The sequence below is a fragment of the Macaca thibetana genome, chromosome 1 (genome assembly GCF_024542745.1).
Source record: "Macaca thibetana thibetana isolate TM-01 chromosome 1, ASM2454274v1, whole genome shotgun sequence".
In the NCBI taxonomy this organism is placed as follows: Eukaryota; Metazoa; Chordata; class Mammalia; order Primates; family Cercopithecidae; genus Macaca; species Macaca thibetana.
Window position 1 is genome coordinate 119,060,834 of NC_065578.1, and position 18,931 is coordinate 119,079,764.

The window sequence follows — 18,931 nt, forward strand, 5'->3', positions numbered from 1 at the left end:
GGATGTGCTCAGCGTCTACCATGCACACTCAGAAGCAGAGGGCTGTAGAAGGAGAGGGCCCTTTGCAGAGAAACCCACCCCCTTACAACTCCATGTCCCAGTCTTCTGGGAAGGAGTGGGAGAGCAGACTATGGGAAGAACCTGGACATGAGAAGCAGCAGGGGCCTCAGACAATACCCACAAATAGGGAAGAGAACAGCAGTGGGAGAATGAGCTGTCATCATAGACAGAGAGAAATAAGGAGTGAGTGCCGCTAAGAGCCATAGATGTGATTACTTTCCTACTCTAAGCTTGCAGGCCAGGGAATCTGCATGCCAGTCTCCACCTGCTGAACGGCAGTTTTCTTTCGATCATTTTCGGTTTTAGGACACTTGAGGCATGAATGTGGCCAATGACTTGATGCCCATGTGTGTTGTCGGTTGAGCCTTCAAGAGCATCACCTTCCAGCTGGGGAGGGTTCTTCATTCCAGGAGGCTCTAAACCCAGCTCTGAAAATGAAACCACAGACAATGGGATCCACTGGCATCCATGTTCTCACTGTGACTTTCCTCCTACCCAAAGAACATCAAATAAGGAAACGTGGCATCCAAAGCCAATGGAGTCACTTTGATATTTTCTTTTTGTTGATCTTTCTTACATTACCCAGTAATGACAAGATTGCCAGGAAGCAAAGACACTCCCAATTCACAAAAATATTCAAACAACAGAGGATTGAGAAACACAAATAGATTACAGGTAGATAAGGCAAGGAAATCACACTGTATCTAGATTGTGCTTTTGGGAAGGAAGAGATTATAAAACTCAAGCAAAATCAAAGTGAAATCAGAACTGAGCTCAAATAGGAGAAGGCGATGGCAGGGCCTGGCAGGGCCTGGCCGGGCGGCAGCCCATGGGGCACAGAGGTGAGATCAGACAGCGGTGACAGCAGCTGATGAGAGAAAAGAACCAGGAAGACTAAACATGGAGAAGTTACAAAACTTGCATCATTATATGATCTCCTGCATGTATATATACCCTATATAACATACATACCAAATATGCTTAATATATATGACAAATGACACAAATGTATATATCTATATATACATATTAATCTAATAAAAGTATTATACAGGGATTTGGGAGCTATGGAATGTAACAGTATAACCACTCTTCTCATCCATAAAAATTGGAAAAAAATAGAAATATGAGAATATTGAGAAGAAAAAGTGTGGTGAGAAACAAATGACCAGTTGGAAAGCCAGGAGAAATCACCAGGTGAAGGAAAAGAAAACAAAAGGCATTCATTCTGTCCTCTTACCTGGAGCCTGGTTCATGCTCTAGACTCCAGGGAAAATGAGCAAGAGAGGGCGTGTCTGAGCCAGTGGGTGAGTCTTGGCTGGGGGTGTGGGAATCCATGGAGAAACAAAAGAGATTCCAGTGGGAAGAAATATGTTTAAATATTCGAAGTTATCACTGCACATGTCAGGGACTACGCATTCCCTGACACTCACTGAGCGCCTTCCGTGTGTCCTCTTCAGGGACCCAGATGGTGCTCGTTACATCACGTGACCCTCCCTCCTCCTGAGGACATGGGTCTCCTTATTCTTCAGCTGAGGGCATCGCCTGACAGATGAGCACCAGGCAGCCCCAGGGGCTCCAGGAGGAGATATTGAGTGGGACGGAGAGTAAGGATGAACACGACCCAGGGTTTTAAGGAAATCTGAGCAGAAGTGGATCCCTGGAAGAAAGAAACTGAGGACGTGGCTGTGGACGTAGTAGAGATGATGAACTAAATGGAGTTTCATAAAAGAGACTGATGTGTACACTTTCCATAAGAAGGTTGCCCTTTTATTTCAAAAAAAGCTGAAAAAGCAGAAGAAGCTGGATACGTCAGAAGACTGACTTGAGGGCCAGGATTTACACTTTTACTGAATGTGCCTAATAGGTTATTACTGAAAGTGTCTGGTAAAGGAAGATTGGCCTCATAAGGGATGGGTAATGAGAGGAAGAAAGCTGGCAAAGGAGACTTTCTAAGAAAGCAATGAAAGAGGGGTCCCCAGAGAGCAGAGATCCTAACAATTGCTCTACCGCAGATGAAACACCGCATGTGAAGTCACTTTCTAAGTGCGAATTTGCCAGAAAGAGAAAAGGATTCGATATCATCTATTCATAGGTTTATTGAGCAATTGTTACTGAATCCGGCCCTCTGGAAATTATCATAATTAATACTCTCAATAATGATTACAGGTAGACATGATTTTTCAGGTATCTCATACGAGGGAACTGAGATATAAATAGCAAAAAGATAAAAACTTTGGCCAAAGTGAACAACTAGACAGTGGCAAAGCCAGGGCCTGAGAGCAAATTTGATCCTAAGCCCCAGGCTCTTGCTCACCTCACTGGGTTGGAGCATCGTGGATTTCAACTTGACTCTGAGGGAGCATGAAGAGGCCCCACTGTCTCCTCCACCCACAGTACCATGACCACCAACACCCGGATTACAGCTTCCCGGTCCCCTTTCCTTCCCTACCTTGGAAGGGCCATTGCTTCCCAGGATCAGCGTTGGCTGTGAAGCTGCAGGTGGTGGAGGAAACGCCCCGCCTGGCTAAGCCATAGCCACAGTCAAACCCTTGATCCAGCTGCAGTTGCAAAGAATTGGGCACCAGGGTTCTCGGCTCCGGCTGTGCCTGTGAAGCCTGCATCTCTGACAGGTGGTGGCCGATGTCTCCACTCCAAGGCCCGTGGGGACAAGCTGCCTGGGTGGGAGCTGAAAGAGAAGGGTCTTCAGTAGGAACAACCTCATTTGTTACGCATGCCCAGAACGCCTATCCTTGATGTCCCTGCCTCTCAGTAAAATCACCCAGTGACCAGGCCACGCAGACCGACATCATGTAAATGCAGGCATGGTCACCTTTCCTGTTTGTGCCTGGGGATGCTGAGATGGCAGGTGCCCAGGCTGGGCGTCCCTGAAGTGAAATACCCCTGTTTCAGCCCAGAGGGCTTTGGATTGGCTAACAATGTCATGCTAATTATTCTGTCATTATTGATCTCTTTCCAGTGGTCTAGAGGGAAAGTTCTAGAGAGCCCTCAGAGCATAGGAGAGGAGAAGTTGTTTCTCTCCACACACAGGGGTATAAGAACAAGGCAAGAGTTAGAGCCGCCAGGCTTTGAGAAAGAACCATGGAAAAGGGGGCTGGGATCCTATAGACCAAATACTAAATGAGGAAAGCTTTTCAGGGTTCCGGGACATTTTGAATTTCCTATTGCCTATAATGGTTTTACCACCTGCCCACACATATACATCTTATTGCCACATGAAGGGTCTCAGCAGCCATAAGCAAAGTATTAGAGGGACCAGTCCCTTCACAGACACTTAGGGGCCACAGGTATTACGGATCAGCGTGTGTGGTTCTGTAGGGAGAGAACACCGAGCACAGTCCTCATCTTACCCGCTCCTCCAGTGGAGTCCAGGCAGCACCCGTCATAAATATTATCGCTATTTCCACAGGAAGAGGAAATCACACTCTCAGAAAGTGGACTAAGGAAAGACTTCCGGTGGCCTCACGCCAGTCCAGATCTGCCTCAGAAGAGGGATGGGGTGCGCAGGGCCTGATCCACGTTGCTGCAGGGCTCCTCTCTCTCCTCCCCTCTGCACATCCTCATTCTCATCAAGATTTCTCTAAGTTTTCTTAAAAATGCCTTCCATGTATCTGTTCTCTTTCATCTTCCTGAGAGGACAGTGTATCAGACTCATCACTGATGCCTGACTTCATACACCCCTGCAACTGCTTTCTCTGATTCTGCCATCTCCGCACGAGCAATTATACCACAAGCAATTTATCACCCAAAGGCCCTGTTCTTTCCACGTTTCTACTCTGCTTCTGAAAACTCTCCACTGCCCACTGCGCCACTCTCCCCGCTCACTCTGCCTGTGTGCTCCTACTATCTTCTGCCCCATGATCCTATCCAGCATCACCTCCCACCACTCCCTCACACAGAGTCTCCCCTGGGGTCAGGCTGGCTGCTCCCTGGCCCAGCCCTGCACAGGGTGCCTTCCAGTTTCTGCGTCTTTGTCCAGGAGCACTTCTCTTGGCTTGGTGTGGCCTCCTTAGTTACTCAGGGCACAGTTTACTGATCGTTAACCATCAGTCAATCAGTCACTTAGGACACTCTAAGATTTTAAGATAGTTCACATTGGGCAAATGAGAACAACATGCTGAAACAACAAATCTCATTGGTGAAGACTGGGCAAACACAGGTCTCTCTTTCTGATCCTCTGCACTTGCTGTTTAGAATCAATGTCTAGGAATGTTTTTAATTATTACTACTTAATTTTGTCATGTCATTTTGTCCCTCTTTGCTAGACTACTGAGTCTTATTAAATGTATACTTTGAATATTCTTTGCATTTTCAGGAGAAAAGGGAAAATATTTTCTCAAGCTTCTAAAATACGGTAGTATTGTGAGTTGGGCAGGTGGGAAAAAGCGCTCAATTATAGATCAAGTGATCATTTAGGTTGTATTCTCCTTGGTTCTACCAAGCTTTCCTCTGTAAGGAGAGGATGGATGGAGCAGATCACCTGTGGAAACCGCTGCTGGGGTCAGGGCTGTGCACTGTGCACACTATTCACACACCATTGTCATGAACCCACACACAGGATGCATCCTTGTGTAATTTGACAGGTGCATTCATTCATCTCAACCCATCTGCATGGAGGATTGTGGCCTCCCCAGGCCCCTGTTTCATGATGCTCTGGCAGAGCCGGCCCATATCAGAGGCATGTCACTTCTGAGACATGTGTCTGAGCACTTCCCTTCCTCCTTGTAGAAGCCCTGTCCTGGTTGGGGTGTTCCTCAGACAGAGCCCTGCAGATATAAAGGGGCTCAAGGATGGCCAAGTTGAAACCCTGGGGACAAGGGCTGGGGAGAGACTAAGACCTTTCATCCCCTGTGTGATTTTCCAAGGAGAGCCCCATAGAGCTGTAGGTCCCCCTGGAGTGACTGGAGGAGCCACTAGCTCTGCTCACAGACAAAGTGCACAGAGGCATTCCTCCTTCGGGAATCTGCGCCAGGGGCTGCAGGAGTTCTTTGTACCAGGCTAGCAACTTTTCTGTTTCAACTTGAAATCATTCCAAATTAATTTCTACAAAAGAAAAAAGGGTGAGCACCCATGTCGGCTCAGCCCTGACACGTTCTCCCGCCAACACAGAAATAAATAACAGCAACTGTGCTCTGGAGTCAGGTAGATATGGGGCTTATGTTCCCACTGCAACTAGTCAAGACATCCTGGGCAGGTGAGTGGACCTTTCTGAGCCTCGGCGTCCTCAGCTCTAACATGGAGATGCCACCGCAAACTTGGGAGCGTCCCTGGAGCACTGAACGAGTTACAGCAAGGACAGAGCTTGCTTAGCAAGGGGCCTGGCATACAGCCAATGCAAAGTCAATGTGTATTTTATTTCTGTTTCATGAATTGCTGTGATCCTAAAAAAAGCCTTTGCTTCTTTGAAACTCAGGGAGAAATGGAAAACAGGAAAGGAGATGGTCCCAACATCAAAGGCACTTACCAAAATAGATAGAGGCCAACATTTTTGTTGCTAGTTTCTTTTCTCTTTCTTTCTTTCTTTCTTTCTTTTTCTTTTTTCTTTTTTTGAGACAAGGTCTCCTTGTTGCTCAGGCTGGAGTGTGGTCGTACAATCGCAGCTCTCTGAGGCCTCAACTTCCCAGGCTCAGATGATCCTTCCACCTCAGCCCCCCGCATAGTAACTGGGACTACAGGTGTGTGTCACCATGTCCTGCTAAGTTTTTGTAGAGACAGTGTTTTTCCATGTTGCCCACACTGGTCTCAATCTCCTGAGCACAAGCAAGCCCCCTCCCTCGACCTCTCAAAGCGATAGAATTACTGAAGTGAGTCACTGCACCTGGCATTGTTGCTAATTTCATTATAAAATATTCATATATTTTGGGGGACATCACAGAGTTCCTTGTTCTTACTAGAAGATGATTTGATGGGTAAAATTCCCAACAATCAGGCCAGGCATGGTGGCACATGCTTGTAATTCTAGCACTTTGGGAGGCCGAGTCAGGCAGGTCACCTGAGGCCAGGAGTTGGAGACCAGCTTCACCAACATAGTGAAGTCCCATTTCTACTAAAAAGGCAAAATTAGGCCAGTCACGGTGGCTCATGCCTGTAATCCCAGCATTTTGTGAGGCCAAGGCGGGTGGATCACCTGAGGTACGGAGTTCGAGACCAGCCTGGCCAACATGGTGAAACCCATCTCTACTAAAAATACAAATATCAGCCAGGCATGATTGTGGGTGCCTATAATCCCAGCTACTTGGCAGGTTCAGTAACAAGAATCACTTGAACCCAGGAGGTGGATGTTGCAGTGAGCCAAGATCGTGCCACTGCATTCCTGCCTGGGTAACAAGAGCAAGACTCCATCTCAAAAGGCAAAAATTAGCTGGGCGTGGTGGCAGGCACCTGTAATCCCAGCGACGCAGGAGGCTGAGGCACAAGAATTGCTTGAACCTGGGAGTTGGAGGTTGCAGTGAGCCAATACCATGCCATTGCACTCCAGCCTGGGTGACAGAGTGACTGCGTTTCAAAAAAAAAAAATAGAATGAGCAAGAAGAAATGAACGTTGGATATTTTTCTCTACACATCCTGTGAAGCTGCTGTCTCAAGGGGAAGTTGCTAAGAGGAAGGGTTTTCTGGAGATCATGGGGACGGGAACCACTCTGCTTTGTTCATCAGATATACGAGTTGTCAATGGCTTCTGTGAGAATATAGCACTGAGACCAACACGTGGTTGAAACTACAATCCCATCCATGTAAAATCTACTAGTGCTCTACAGAGGATGTAAGCTATGGCCTTGCATGGAGGAAAGGACACTAGACTGCTTCAGTGGAGGGAAGCTACCACAGAGGAAATACAATAGCAGTCACCAACCTTTTTGGCACCAGGGACCAGTTTCAAGGAAGACAATTTTCCACGGAGCAGGGTAGGGGGGATGGTTTTGGGATGATTCAAGCACATTACATTTATTGTGCACTTTATTTCTATTATTATCACATTGTAATACATAATGAAACAATTATACAACTCACCATAATATAGAATTATTGGGATCCCTGAGCTTGTTTTCCTGCAATTAGTTAGTCCCATCTGAAGGTGATGGGAGACAGTGACAGATCATCAGGCATTAGATTCTCATATGGAGCGCACAACCTAGACTCCTCACACGCACAATTCACGATAGGGTTCAAGCTCCTATGAGAATCCAATGCTGCTGATGATCCAACAGGAGGTGGAGCTCAGGCGGTAATGCTCACCCACTGCTCACCTCCTGTGCGTCATGAACCAACACAGGTCCATGGCCCCGGGGGTTGGGGATCCCTAAAGTAGAGAATCTAGCTTGGGACACAGAAATCTTGAAATAGACCTCCAAAATAATTGAGCAAGACTGCAAGCACATGTGGGTGGCCAGAAAAGAGATAAGGGCACTGCTCAGGGCAGCAGTTAGCAACATAATTTCAGAAAAGAGAGATGCCCTATCTTAAAGAATGACACCATCTGATCTTCGACAAACCTCACCAAACAAACAATGGGGAAAGGTTAGCCATATCCAGAAAACTGAAACTGGACCCCTTCCTTACACACCAGCTATAAAAAAGATTAAGATCATGTCCTGTGCAGAGTGAATGACATGGATGAAGCTAGAAACCATCATTCTGGGCAAACTAACAAAGGAATAGAAAACCAAACACCACATGTTCTCACCCATAAGTGGGAGTTAAACAATGAGAACACATGGACACTGCGAGGGGAACAACACATGCCAGGGCCTGTTGGGGGTTGAGGGGAAAGGGGAGGGAGAGCATTAGGAGAAATACCTAATGTATGCGTGGCTTAAAACCTAGATGACGAGTTGATAGGTGCAGCAAATCACCATGGCACATGTATACCTATATCACAAACATGCACATTCTACACATGTATCCCAGAACTTAAAGTAAAATAAAATGAAACAATAAAAAAAGAAGGTCTGTTATACAGATTTCTCCAGGTAAGCTACTGTTGTCAAGATTTTGCAATGATCCCTCACCATCCCCTTCTCTGGTCTGTTTGGATACGCACAGCCTGCTCTTGTGAGAAGATGCCAGGTGACAGATGAGCCAGTTGGGACAGAAGAGGAAGTTCCACCTAGTGGATGTCTGTGCTTAAAACTAGATCCAAGAGCCAGATTCAAAACAGGCTCAGTATACAGGGCCTGCCTACAGAGATGAACCGCCTCAGCTGCACAAGTTGCACAAAGCAAAACAGATAGGGGCTGCCTGGGAGAACGGTGGAGCTTTGTGACCTTCAGGCTGGAGTACTCACAGGCTATATCTAGAGCAGAGCAGGCGAGCTGATCCTCCAGTGAGTACAAGGTGCCGCTATAAGCCTGGTGGCAGTCACACAGGTCATGAGGAACCAAAGGAGTCAAGTAAACTTCATCCAGGGAGTTCTCTGGGACCTCCTGCTCCTCCACCTCTAGCAGCTCCTGCCTCAGTCTGGTGGGTAAAGACGACATAAGGTAAACACCAGAGATAACCAAAACCACTGTACTCAGCTGGGTCTATAGGGAGGCTCACAGGAGGGACCAGAGGAAGCAAAGGACGGTCCCCTCAGAGAGATACAAGGATGCTTCCCTGTCTCGAGCAGGAGACAGAGAGCAGCAGGTGCTCAGTGCACTGGGCAGACAATGAGCTGGGGAGGAAAGAGATGGAACAATCCCTGTGAGAAATGGCCATGACACAGTGCATGCAGCACTTTTGCATACATTTGTTGAAATTAGCATCACTGGCCAAATGAATACAGCCTCGTAAGGCTTCACAGACAGAGTGAGTGCATCCTCAACATCCCTTGCTCTCAATATCGTAGCAGGACATGAGTAATTTTCACTCACTTTCCTGCTATCAAATACTTGCAAACATGTTATTGTCAAAGTGGCAGACATCAGATGTGCACCTCTTCTTCACTTTAAGCAAAAAGGACAGAAAAGAGGACCACAGAAAATGTCTGTGACTGATCAGTTCAACAGAGTCAACTGAATGCAGACTAGTACAATTTACAGGGATTAATAAGGAGAAAAAACAAATATAGGTATACAATGAACAGAGTCAACATTATGAACATGGCTATTTCATGGTTGGCTGAACAGATGAAACAGGTATATTCAGCACACTCTGATTTTCCCTGCATGTGGAGTCTCCAGATATCAACACTGAATTGACTGTCCATGATTCCTCAGAGTTACCTGCGGCACGGTGGGTCTTGGTCTGCTAGCTCCTCTTGATCCTTGTTAATTTCTGCAAATAAATTCAGACAGGGACAGACACATTAAGCAGGTTCCCCTACACACACAAACAATCCACTGTGCAATCCTAACATAGGAACATCGGTTTCCTCAGTGGGAGAACAGGACACTGTGAGAGAAATATTTCCGGAGGCCTGAAGTCCTGTCATGAGAGAGGTGCTCTGGGTTTCTTCCCTAAGCCTAGGGGTGAAATCTCCCTGTTGTGGTAGATCATCATCCCAATATCATCATTCCTAATTTTGTGCAAAGAGTTATGCAACATTTTTCACACCAATTTAAAGCAAATACCCCAACTGCTTTCTAGCGGAAATACCTAACTTTCTATCATTAAATACCCACATCGTTCATGGTTGCGAGGATGTTAGACATTGAAATTAGAATGAAGGGGGGAATCAACAGACTCTTGAATCAAAATGAATCTTTGGTGCTATAAAGAAACATTGGCTATTCGTGCCATCTAGGAGTGACGAGGCCCAGTCTTGCTTCTGCAAACATAACAAAAGGTAATGGACTGCTCTGCTAAGACAGGCCAACATCGAAGACACAGAGAATGAAGCTTGATTCATTGAAATCTGGGTAATATCGCTAACAGAAATGTAGTCAAAGATGCCACTGGCCTTGGGCAGGCATAGAACCTGAAGGAACATGGTTGGGGAAGGAAACTTGTAAGGAACACAATAGCTGGCAAGACAAAGTTTATTCAGATTAAGAGGCCTGACAGACACCTGTTGGGCATGTGTTACATACATTGGTGTGAATTTTTCACACCTGCTTGGGGTCCAGTGTCCTAACAGTTGATCCAGGATGCCACAAGAATGGCCTGAGACTAGGAAGAGGCCAAAGTTCATGGACCCAATCTTACGTCTTTGTTTCAGACTCGATTCCAGAGGGATACAAATCTACATGTATATCTAGGTCCAGTTCACAGTGTTGACAACTCTCAGTCCAGCCACGGGTGGGAGGCCCAAGGATTTTGGGGTCCACCTAGGACTTACATCACCTTCACAACGGAGTACTCACTGTCTACGTCAAGAGCCACGCAGGCTTGCTGTTCCTCTAATGAATGCAGGGCACTCCTCATATCAGACTGGTAGGAGTCAGTCAGGTCAGGAGGGATCGGAAGAGTCGAGTCAGCTTCATCCCATGACTCCTGAGGGACTTCATGCTCCTCCACCTGTAGCAGTCGCCTATTGAGCCTGTTGGGGTAGGAAGGTCTAAAAATTAATCCATGGAAGATCAGGTGCCACAGAGGTCTATCTGAATCTGGTGGAAGGTTTGAGACAGTGGTTGCAGAAATCAGAGATGGGAATCTATTTAAAAGGAGGAAAAGTATCCTCTAATTTGTAGGATACAGTGTGGCTTCCAAGGGAATGTGGTGTGGGGCTGTGCTCAGGGAACTGGCCAGATTATAAGGCGATGGGGAGGGAGAAAGGAAGCCCTCTATTATCACCCTCATGACACACAGTATGGAGAGATTACTAAAGCAGTGGCTTCAGTGGTTTTCCATAAAATGAGTTGAAGTTGATATGCAATAGGTACATGATTGTAGCATTAGAGGAAGTGTAGGCTCCAAAACCTTTCACCTTCAGGCAGGCCTCTTATTCTCAATATAGTGACAGGCTATGGTTTTTTTCTAGTTCCTTTTCCTATTACCAAAGTCCTAACACACGATGAAGAGAAACAAGCCAAAATCAAGTCTGCATCACACTGGTTGTGGCCCCGCACCCAAGAGAGAAGGGGCAATTGCAGGAGCTCCCTAGTCAGGTGTGTTGACCTGAGTAACCAACTGCAGGTTACTAAATGTCAGAGGGAGGAAGTAATGGGATCCTATGCAGGTACCACCATGAAAACAGACAATCTTATGACTAGGGATAATTTGTGACTTGCTGAGAGGATATATATATATATAGCACTTTCTGTTTTACCTAGGTCTGGAGTCTCCAGCTGTCAACAGTGAATGAACAGTCTACAGTTCCTGAGACTTACCTAGGGCACAGTAGTTGTTGGTCTTCCATCTTCTTTCGGTCATTTAGATTTTCTACAAATAAATTCAGACAGGGCTGTCACATTAAGCTGATTCCCCTCCACACGTGTCCAATTCACTGTCCAGTCCTAACACAGAGACATCTAACTTTCCAGTATGAGAACAGGATACTGCGAGAGACATATTTCAGGACGCATAAGGTCGTGTCTTGAGAGAACTGGCTTATTGGCTTTCCTGAGCCATGGGGCAAAATCTGCCTGTGCTAGTAGGCCATCATCCCAACATCCTCCATTCTGAGTCTGGCCAAACAGTGAAGTAATCCTTTTCCCCACAGACTCTAGGCAAATAGCTAAATTGTATTGTATGAGGGAGACTGTAATATTCAGCCACCTTCACCAAATACTCAGGTTTTGATGATTTAGAACAGGGGTCCCCAATCCCCAGGCCACAGACCAGCACCGATACATGGCCTGTCAGGAACCAGGCCATAGAAAAGGAGGTGGGTAGCAGGAGAGCCAACATTACAGCCTAAGTTCCAGCAAATCAACCTGTGTCTACGAGTGATGCCCACACCAATGACACGTCTAAGTCCAGCCAGGAGTGCGAGGTGCAAGGATTACAAAGTCTGCCTGGGGCACCAATAAGAGATTTATCATGTTCACAATGGAGTACTCACTGTCTACAAGAGCCAAGCTGACTTGCTTTTCTTCAAAAGAATACAGAGTTCTCCTATAAGGCTGGCAGGAGTGAGTCAGGTCAGGAAGAACAGAAGCAATCAAATAACATCCATCCAGTAACTCCCGGGGGACTTCATGCTTGTCCACCCTCAGCGGTTCCCTGCTGAGCCTGCAGGGTAGGAAGGACTATAGATTAATCCAAAAAGTTTCAGAGCCCTAGCTGGATTTCATGTGAGGCATGAAGGAGCGATCACAGAAAGCAAATGGTCAACCCATTAAAGAGTTCAATATTCTCCTCTTCTTGGTGGGTTGCAGTGTGGTTGCCATGGGGTAGGTGAGCAATAGAGAGAGAGGGAAAGAGAGACAAGAGAGAGAGAAGCATCAGGTACTCCATGAATTGGCCAGATTATGATTTTCTGAGGCAGGAGACTGAGTGTTTCTGTATGGTACAGTCATGACTTACTGATTATCATGTCCCAGAACAGTGGTTTCATCCTTTTTTCTTAAATTGTATTGAATTTTATATGTATTGGCCAAGTAAGTACAGATTTTGAGGCATTATAATATCCCCAAAATCTCATGTCATCAAGTCCCCTTTCTCTTAATATTGTGGCATGGTATAATAATAATTTTTCTATCAAATTTTCTTGCCGTGGAATACTCACCACTGTGCTAATGCAAAACCAGCAGAAAGCAGATATGCATCTCAGGGTGGTTGAAACCATAAGAAGAACATATCTGCTTGCAGGAAATCTCTGTGACTGATTAGTTGTTCACAAGGTCAACTGGTTTTGTGTACGGAACTTGAGAAGTTAATAAGAAATGGCAAATAAGAAATGGCAAATAATACAAGTATCACAATGAAAACAGAAAACATTGTCCAGAAGGATCATTTCTGGTTGGCTGAAGGGATGCATTAGGTATATTCAGGACTTTCTGGTTCTCTGTGGATATGAGTTGTACAGATATCACCCTGAATTGACAGTTCCTGATTTTTCTCAATTACCTGGGAGCAATTGTTTCTTGTCTTTTCACCTCTTCAAGACCAAGTTGCTTTTCTGCAAATACATTGAGAGAAAACCAGTCACATGAACTTGATCCCATTCATACATGCACAAACTTGTGTCCAAACCTACACAGTGGCATAAATACACTCAGTGTCATAACAGCCTATTGTGAGAGGAACTTCCCAGGAGGCCTCAGCATGAGCCTTGTGAGAAGCCACTAGGTTTACATTCCTGAGCCGTGGAGCAAATCTCCTTAACATAACAGGTCATCATCATAGTCCCTTCTGTCCTGAGCCACAGCACACTGTTAAACACATCCTTTTTTACTGAGAGATCCTGGGGATCCACTTCAATGCTTTCCAGGAGGGTTACTGCAGTATTCAGCATGCTTCCTTCGGATAGGTTACTGTTGGTGGTTTTGTAGAATTCACATTTAGATGGATAGATTGCGTCAAAAGAATCTCTCATGCTATGCAGAAACACTGGCCTTTCATCTTGTAGGGAGTTTCAGGGCCCAGCCTTCTTTCAGAGAAACATCGAAAGTCCAATAGTGGTGTTCATGTTCTGGTACTCAGAGATTTCTTAGCTAAGACAAGCCAACTAAAAAGAGACAGTGTCTAGCCTGACAGAAGGGAACAAGAGTAATGACAGCCCCAGGAATATAGAAATGGCTGCCAATGGCCTTGGACAGCATAAAAACTCAGGCTGTTTGGGAGGGAAAAGTGGAAGATCCCATGTGAGATGACGGATTCAATCTAAATTGGCAGGACTGATGGATAAATCCTGCATCCAGGCCGCAGGGGTGCATATGAACTTGTGAGGTCAACCTTGGGTACAGTGATTTGCTAGTGGGGCAAAGATGAAAGATGACATGTGATATGGGGCTAGGATGGAGCAAAACTCTCTGACTCATGGGATGCCTTCTTCAAACTCAATCCTAGAGCCTGGTTCTAACTAGTATATGAGTATAGGGTTCGCCTGACAGTATGGCATCTGTCATTCTAGACCGGTCGTGGGGTGCCAAGAATATGGAACCTACCTGGGAAGCCAAGTGGGGTTTCCTCTCCTTTGGAATTGGAGTGTTCGCTGGCTACGTCCTGAGCAGAGCAAACTTTCTGTTCGTCCAGTGCCAAGAAAGTGCCTTCGCAAGGCTGGTAAGATTGGGACATATCATGGTGACTACAGGAAGTCAAAACACTTTCCTCCAGAGAGTCCTGCAGCACTTCCTTCTCTTCAGACTCCTGCAGCTTCCTGATACGCCAGACAGGAGAGGAGTGACAAGAGGGATTCAACACCACAGCATCTCAGGTGGTTTCATGGGACACATAAGGGAGTGGTCACAGAAACCAAAGGGGTAGTCTCCTCCAAGAGAGAAAAATCTATCCTTCTAAATGTGGGGTGGATGTGACCACCCTAGGGACAGAGCAAACGCAAGCAGCAGGTGCTCAGTGCGTTGGCCACAAACGAGCTGCTGCGGGAGGTCCCAGACTCTCCCTGTAAACCGCGATCACGACTTGCAGCGCAGAGAACTGACACAGGGCTTGGCTTCCTATGCTTAAATGTGTTGATGTTTACATGCAGCACCCAAGTAAACACAGCTCTTGAGGCATTCCAGATACACAGATCTTGTCTTTTCAAAGCCCATTTAAAAAATATTTTGACATAAATTACCATTTCCCTGTTTTGTAATGAAATACTTGCCAACACGCTGACATCAAATATGTAGAAAGCATACATGCATCTCACTCTGGATTAACCACATGGGAGAGAACAGGTGACATCCCTGAGTTTGGTTAGCTCACCTGGCTCAACTGATTGCATATTCCTATGCAAGGGGGGGATTAAGAAATTGAAACCTGGCCAGGCGCGGTGGCTCACACCTGTAATCCCAGCACTTTGGGAGGTAAAGGCAGGCAGATCACAAGGTCAGGAGATCAAGATCATCCTGGCTAACACGGTGAAACCCTGTCTCTACTAAAAATACAAAAAAAAAAAAAAAAAAAAAATTAGCCCAGCATGGTGGCAGGTGCCTGTATTCCCAGCTACTTGGGAGGCTGAGGCAGGAGAATGGCGTGAACCCAGAAGGCAGAGCTGGCAGTGAGCCGAGATCATGCCACTGCACTCTGGCCTGGGAGACACAGCAAGACTCTGTCTCAAGAAAGAAAGAAATGTGTAACCTACTCAAGTACCACAATCAAAAAGACAGCATTGTTAAAACGTATAATTTGCAGCTGGATGAATGGATGAGGCAGTTCTGTTTGTCACTTTCTATTTTTCCCTGGATCTACAGTCTCCTGGTGTCACTATTGTACTAACATCCCACAAATCTACAGAGTTACCTGGGGGGCACTGGCGCTTTCCCTTCCTCTTCCTCATGATCATTTCGATTTTCTGTAAACAAATTCAGAAGAGCAGGTCACATAAGCAAATCACGCTTCACACAAGACCAAATCAGTGTCCAGTCATAGCACAAGGACATAAATATTCTCAGTGTAAGAATTGATATTCTGACAGGAACGTTCTAATGTGCCCTAGATTAAGTCTTGACAGAAGTAGATGAGACTGCTTTTCAGATCTGTGGGACAAAATCTCCCTCATCTGGTAGATCTTAATCTTATATCCTCTGACCTGAGTCAGCACAAACAATTAAATCATTTTCCCTAAGATTTTCAAAAATTGCCCTAACTGATTTCCAGAAGTGCTGCTGCAATACTGATTTATCTCTTCATATATCATGGTCAATGAATGGTTAGAGAAATTTATATAGAAAATTGAACTGATAGATTAATTCTAACAACTTTTGCTTAAAAAAGAATCTGTGGGGCCGGCGGGTGGCTCATGCCTCTAGTCCCAGCACTTTGGGAGACCAAGGCAGGCAGATCACTTGATGTCAGGAGTTCAAGATCAGCCTGGCCAACATGGTGAAACCCCACCTCTACTAAAAATACAAAAATTAGCCAGGCGTGGTGACGCACACTGGAAGTACCAGCTACTCGGGAGGCTGAGGCAAGAGAATCACTTGAACCCTAGAGGCAAAAGTTGTAGTGAGCCAAGATCACGCCACTGTATTCCAGCCTGGGTGACAGAGTGAGACTTCATCACAAGAAAAAAAAAAAAAAAAAAAAAAAAAAAAGGAAAAAAAAGAAAAAGAAAGAAAGAGAAAAGAAAGAAAGAAAAGAAATCTGTGGTGCTACCCAGAAACAGTGGCCACTCATGGGGTGAAGAACTCAGGACCCAGGCTTGCTTTACGGAAACTTATAAGCAAGATAAGGGTGCAAGTGTTGATGTCCTGGTTTCAGTTGACTGAATAGTTGAGACAAGCTGGTTTAAAGGAGATCCAGACTGGAGATGAGGAGAGTGAAACCAGGGAAACAACATCTTCAAATAAATGGACAAGGCTGTCAGTGGCCTCAGACAGGCAAAGAAACTCCACGGACATTGTTCAGAGACACAAATAACACCATTGCAGCTGACAAGCGACATAGGAACCGAGCTAGGAGGCCTGACAGATACCTCCTGTACTCCTCCTGTACATGGGTAGCTATGGTTTTGTCACACCTGCCTCTGTTCCAATAACCTGATACCGGGGCCAGGATGACAAAGGTATGACATAGGCCAAGGAGGACAGGAAAGCTCTCTGATCCACTGGTATCTGTGTTTAATATTCCATCCTAGTTTCTCATTCTCTCTCTCCTCTTTCACTTCTCTCTCTCTGTCTCTCTTTCTCTCTCTCTCTCTCTCTTTTTCTTTTTGACACAGGTTCTTGCTCTGTCGCCTAAGTTGGAGTGTAGCAGTGCAATCACGGCTCACTGCAGCCTCTACCTCCCAGGCTCAGACAATTCTTCCACCTAAGCCTCGTGAGTAGTTGGGACTATAGGCATGCAGCAGCATGCCTGGCTAATTTTTTGTATTTATTGTAAAGATGGGATTCACCATATTGTCCAGGCTGGTCTTGAACTCCTGATCTCAAGTGATCCACCCACCTGGGCCTCCCAAAGTACTGTGATTATACATGTGAGTCACCGCACCTAGCTCCATCCTAGTTTCTGACTCAAACCAATATGTGTGTATACAGCCCATCCTCAGAATTGATCTTCCATAGCCTAGACAGAGGTATGAGACACAAGGAAAACAGAGGTTACCTGGGAGAATGTTTAGAGCATCCTGCCATTCATCTTGAGAGGATTCACCATCAACAATCAGAGTTGAGGTGGCTTTGTCTTCCTCAAATGTGATTTTTGTGTTCCTGTGTGGCGGGTTGGAGTTACAAGGGCCGTGGCTATTTGAACAACTGATGACACATTCCTCCAGTGAGTCTTCAGGGACTTCTTTTTCTTCAGCCTTCTGTGCCTCCCTGATGAGCCAGGTGGGATAGAGATGACAGAAGATTAGACCGAGAGGGATTGGACCCCAGGGAGTCCTAGCTGGTTTTGACAGGAGGCATAAGAGAGTGGTTCCAGAAAGCAAACAAGAGTTTCCCATTTAGAGAGAACAGGCAATCTTCTTCTCTCTGCAATGGAGCATGGCTGCCATGGGAGCCAGAGAGGAAGAGAGCAACTGGTGTTCATTGCACTGGACAGGTAGGAGCTGAGGAGGATGAACACTCAGCTATCCCTGCACAGTACACACAGCACACACACAGAGACAACAGCTGCCACACCCTGTGTCTAAGCTGGGTTGAATTTCACATACTGTGGCCAAGGGAACGCAGGCTTTGGACCCATTATAGACTCCAGACATGGTGTGCCTTCTAGGCCTTTTTATTTTAACATTGTGAGATAAAATGTAATTTTTTTTTTGTCTAGGTACTTTTCCTGGTGTTTCACTTTGCTAGGTACTTCCTAATTCCTCTGCTTGTTGCCTCTTTGCTATTTATCATTCATAACAAGTATCTAAAGACAACCATGGAGAAAGCAGCTTTGCACCTCCTCCTGGTTTTCACAACAGGGTAGAACAGGCCTTCTCTGTGTGTGCAGGAAGTCCCTGGGGCTGGTGAGTTTATTGAGGGTCTTCCTTAAGGTACCATGGAGACAATGGACAAACATGTTAACAGGCCTATTTCCTTGTTAGGTGAGTGCAAGAAATCAGTGCACTCTGCAGCTTTCTTTATCCTGCATCCGGAATCTGTGACTACCTTCACTCCCTTTGTGTTCTTGCTGAGACCTTTTCCATATGTTACCACCCATTACCTGCTCCTGATTATTCAGTCTTACCTGGGGGCAGGTGATTCCTGTGCTTTATCGACCTCCTCAGCTTTATCATTTTCATCCTCATCTTCATCATCTTCTGTAAATACAGAAGTGTTCGTTCAGATATTTCCCACTTCACACTCTGCAAGCACAGTCAGCCCAATGTGTACAGAGACATGAACATCTATGATGGGTCAGCATTGAACTGAAAGCTCTCATGTTTTATCTTTAACAAAATGCCCTGGCGTCGTTTCCTGATCCATCAGGCAATGCATTTCTGATCTGGAGGGCCACCATCAAGATGTGGGCAAACACTGAAAAGACGTTTTGCTCCCCATAACACTGGAGGCTTGTGCAGCCTCTCTCCGGCCTTTGGCAGCTGTCTCCCCCATCCCGCCACAGATCTGATTCCCAGGCACGGGCTTGGTGTCCTGTCACAGTTTGCATTTAGAAACTAATTCTTTCTCTTAGGAGAGGACAAACTTGTCCCACAGTCCTCTATACATCAGGAGACTGCACAGGCCCTCCACGTGGCTTCCGCTGTGTTATTCAGGGACATTCTCTCCATGGGGAGTGCTCCAGTCTGAAGCCCTTCCTACCACCAAATGCCCCCACATCAAGTGCCTTCTCCAACACCACACGGCGAGGGGCTTCATCTCATTTTGAAAAGCAGTCATAAGTGTTCTGGCATTTGAATGATAGAGACACTTGCAAGAGACAATGTGTCTGCCTT

At 45.9% G+C, this 18,931-nt stretch overlaps 1 protein-coding gene across 1 annotated transcript; it reads right to left on the minus strand.

Moving 5' to 3' along the window:
• Positions 1 to 245: 245 nt before the first annotated feature.
• LOC126951942 (neuroblastoma breakpoint family member 4-like) lies at positions 246 to 11,522 on the minus strand. The gene is made up of 8 exons (XM_050786198.1): positions 11,474 to 11,522; positions 11,328 to 11,379; positions 10,362 to 10,555; positions 9,282 to 9,333; positions 8,363 to 8,535; positions 3,432 to 3,478; positions 2,513 to 2,807; positions 246 to 488 (listed from the first exon to the last, which is right to left on the minus strand). Exons 1-8 carry the CDS (start codon positions 11,520 to 11,522, stop codon positions 286 to 288), a joined length of 1,065 nt encoding a protein of 354 aa, XP_050642155.1. The 3' UTR covers positions 246 to 285.
• Positions 11,523 to 18,931: the final 7,409 nt, after the last annotated feature.

Bases quoted from the DNA above. Each gene is read 5' to 3' on its own strand.
- LOC126951942 (XM_050786198.1), bottom strand. From the start codon at position 11,522: ATGCGTCCTGAAATATGTCTCTCGCAGTATCCTGTTCTCATACTGGAA. The intron at 10,556-11,327 runs GTAAGTCTCAGG...ATTAATTTTTAG, and splicing joins CAACAACTACTGTGCCCTAG to ACCTTCCTACCCCAACAGGC. The intron at 489-2,512 runs GTAGGGAAGGAA...TTTCATTTTCAG, and splicing joins GAAGCAATGGCCCTTCCAAG to AGCTGGGTTTAGAGCCTCCT.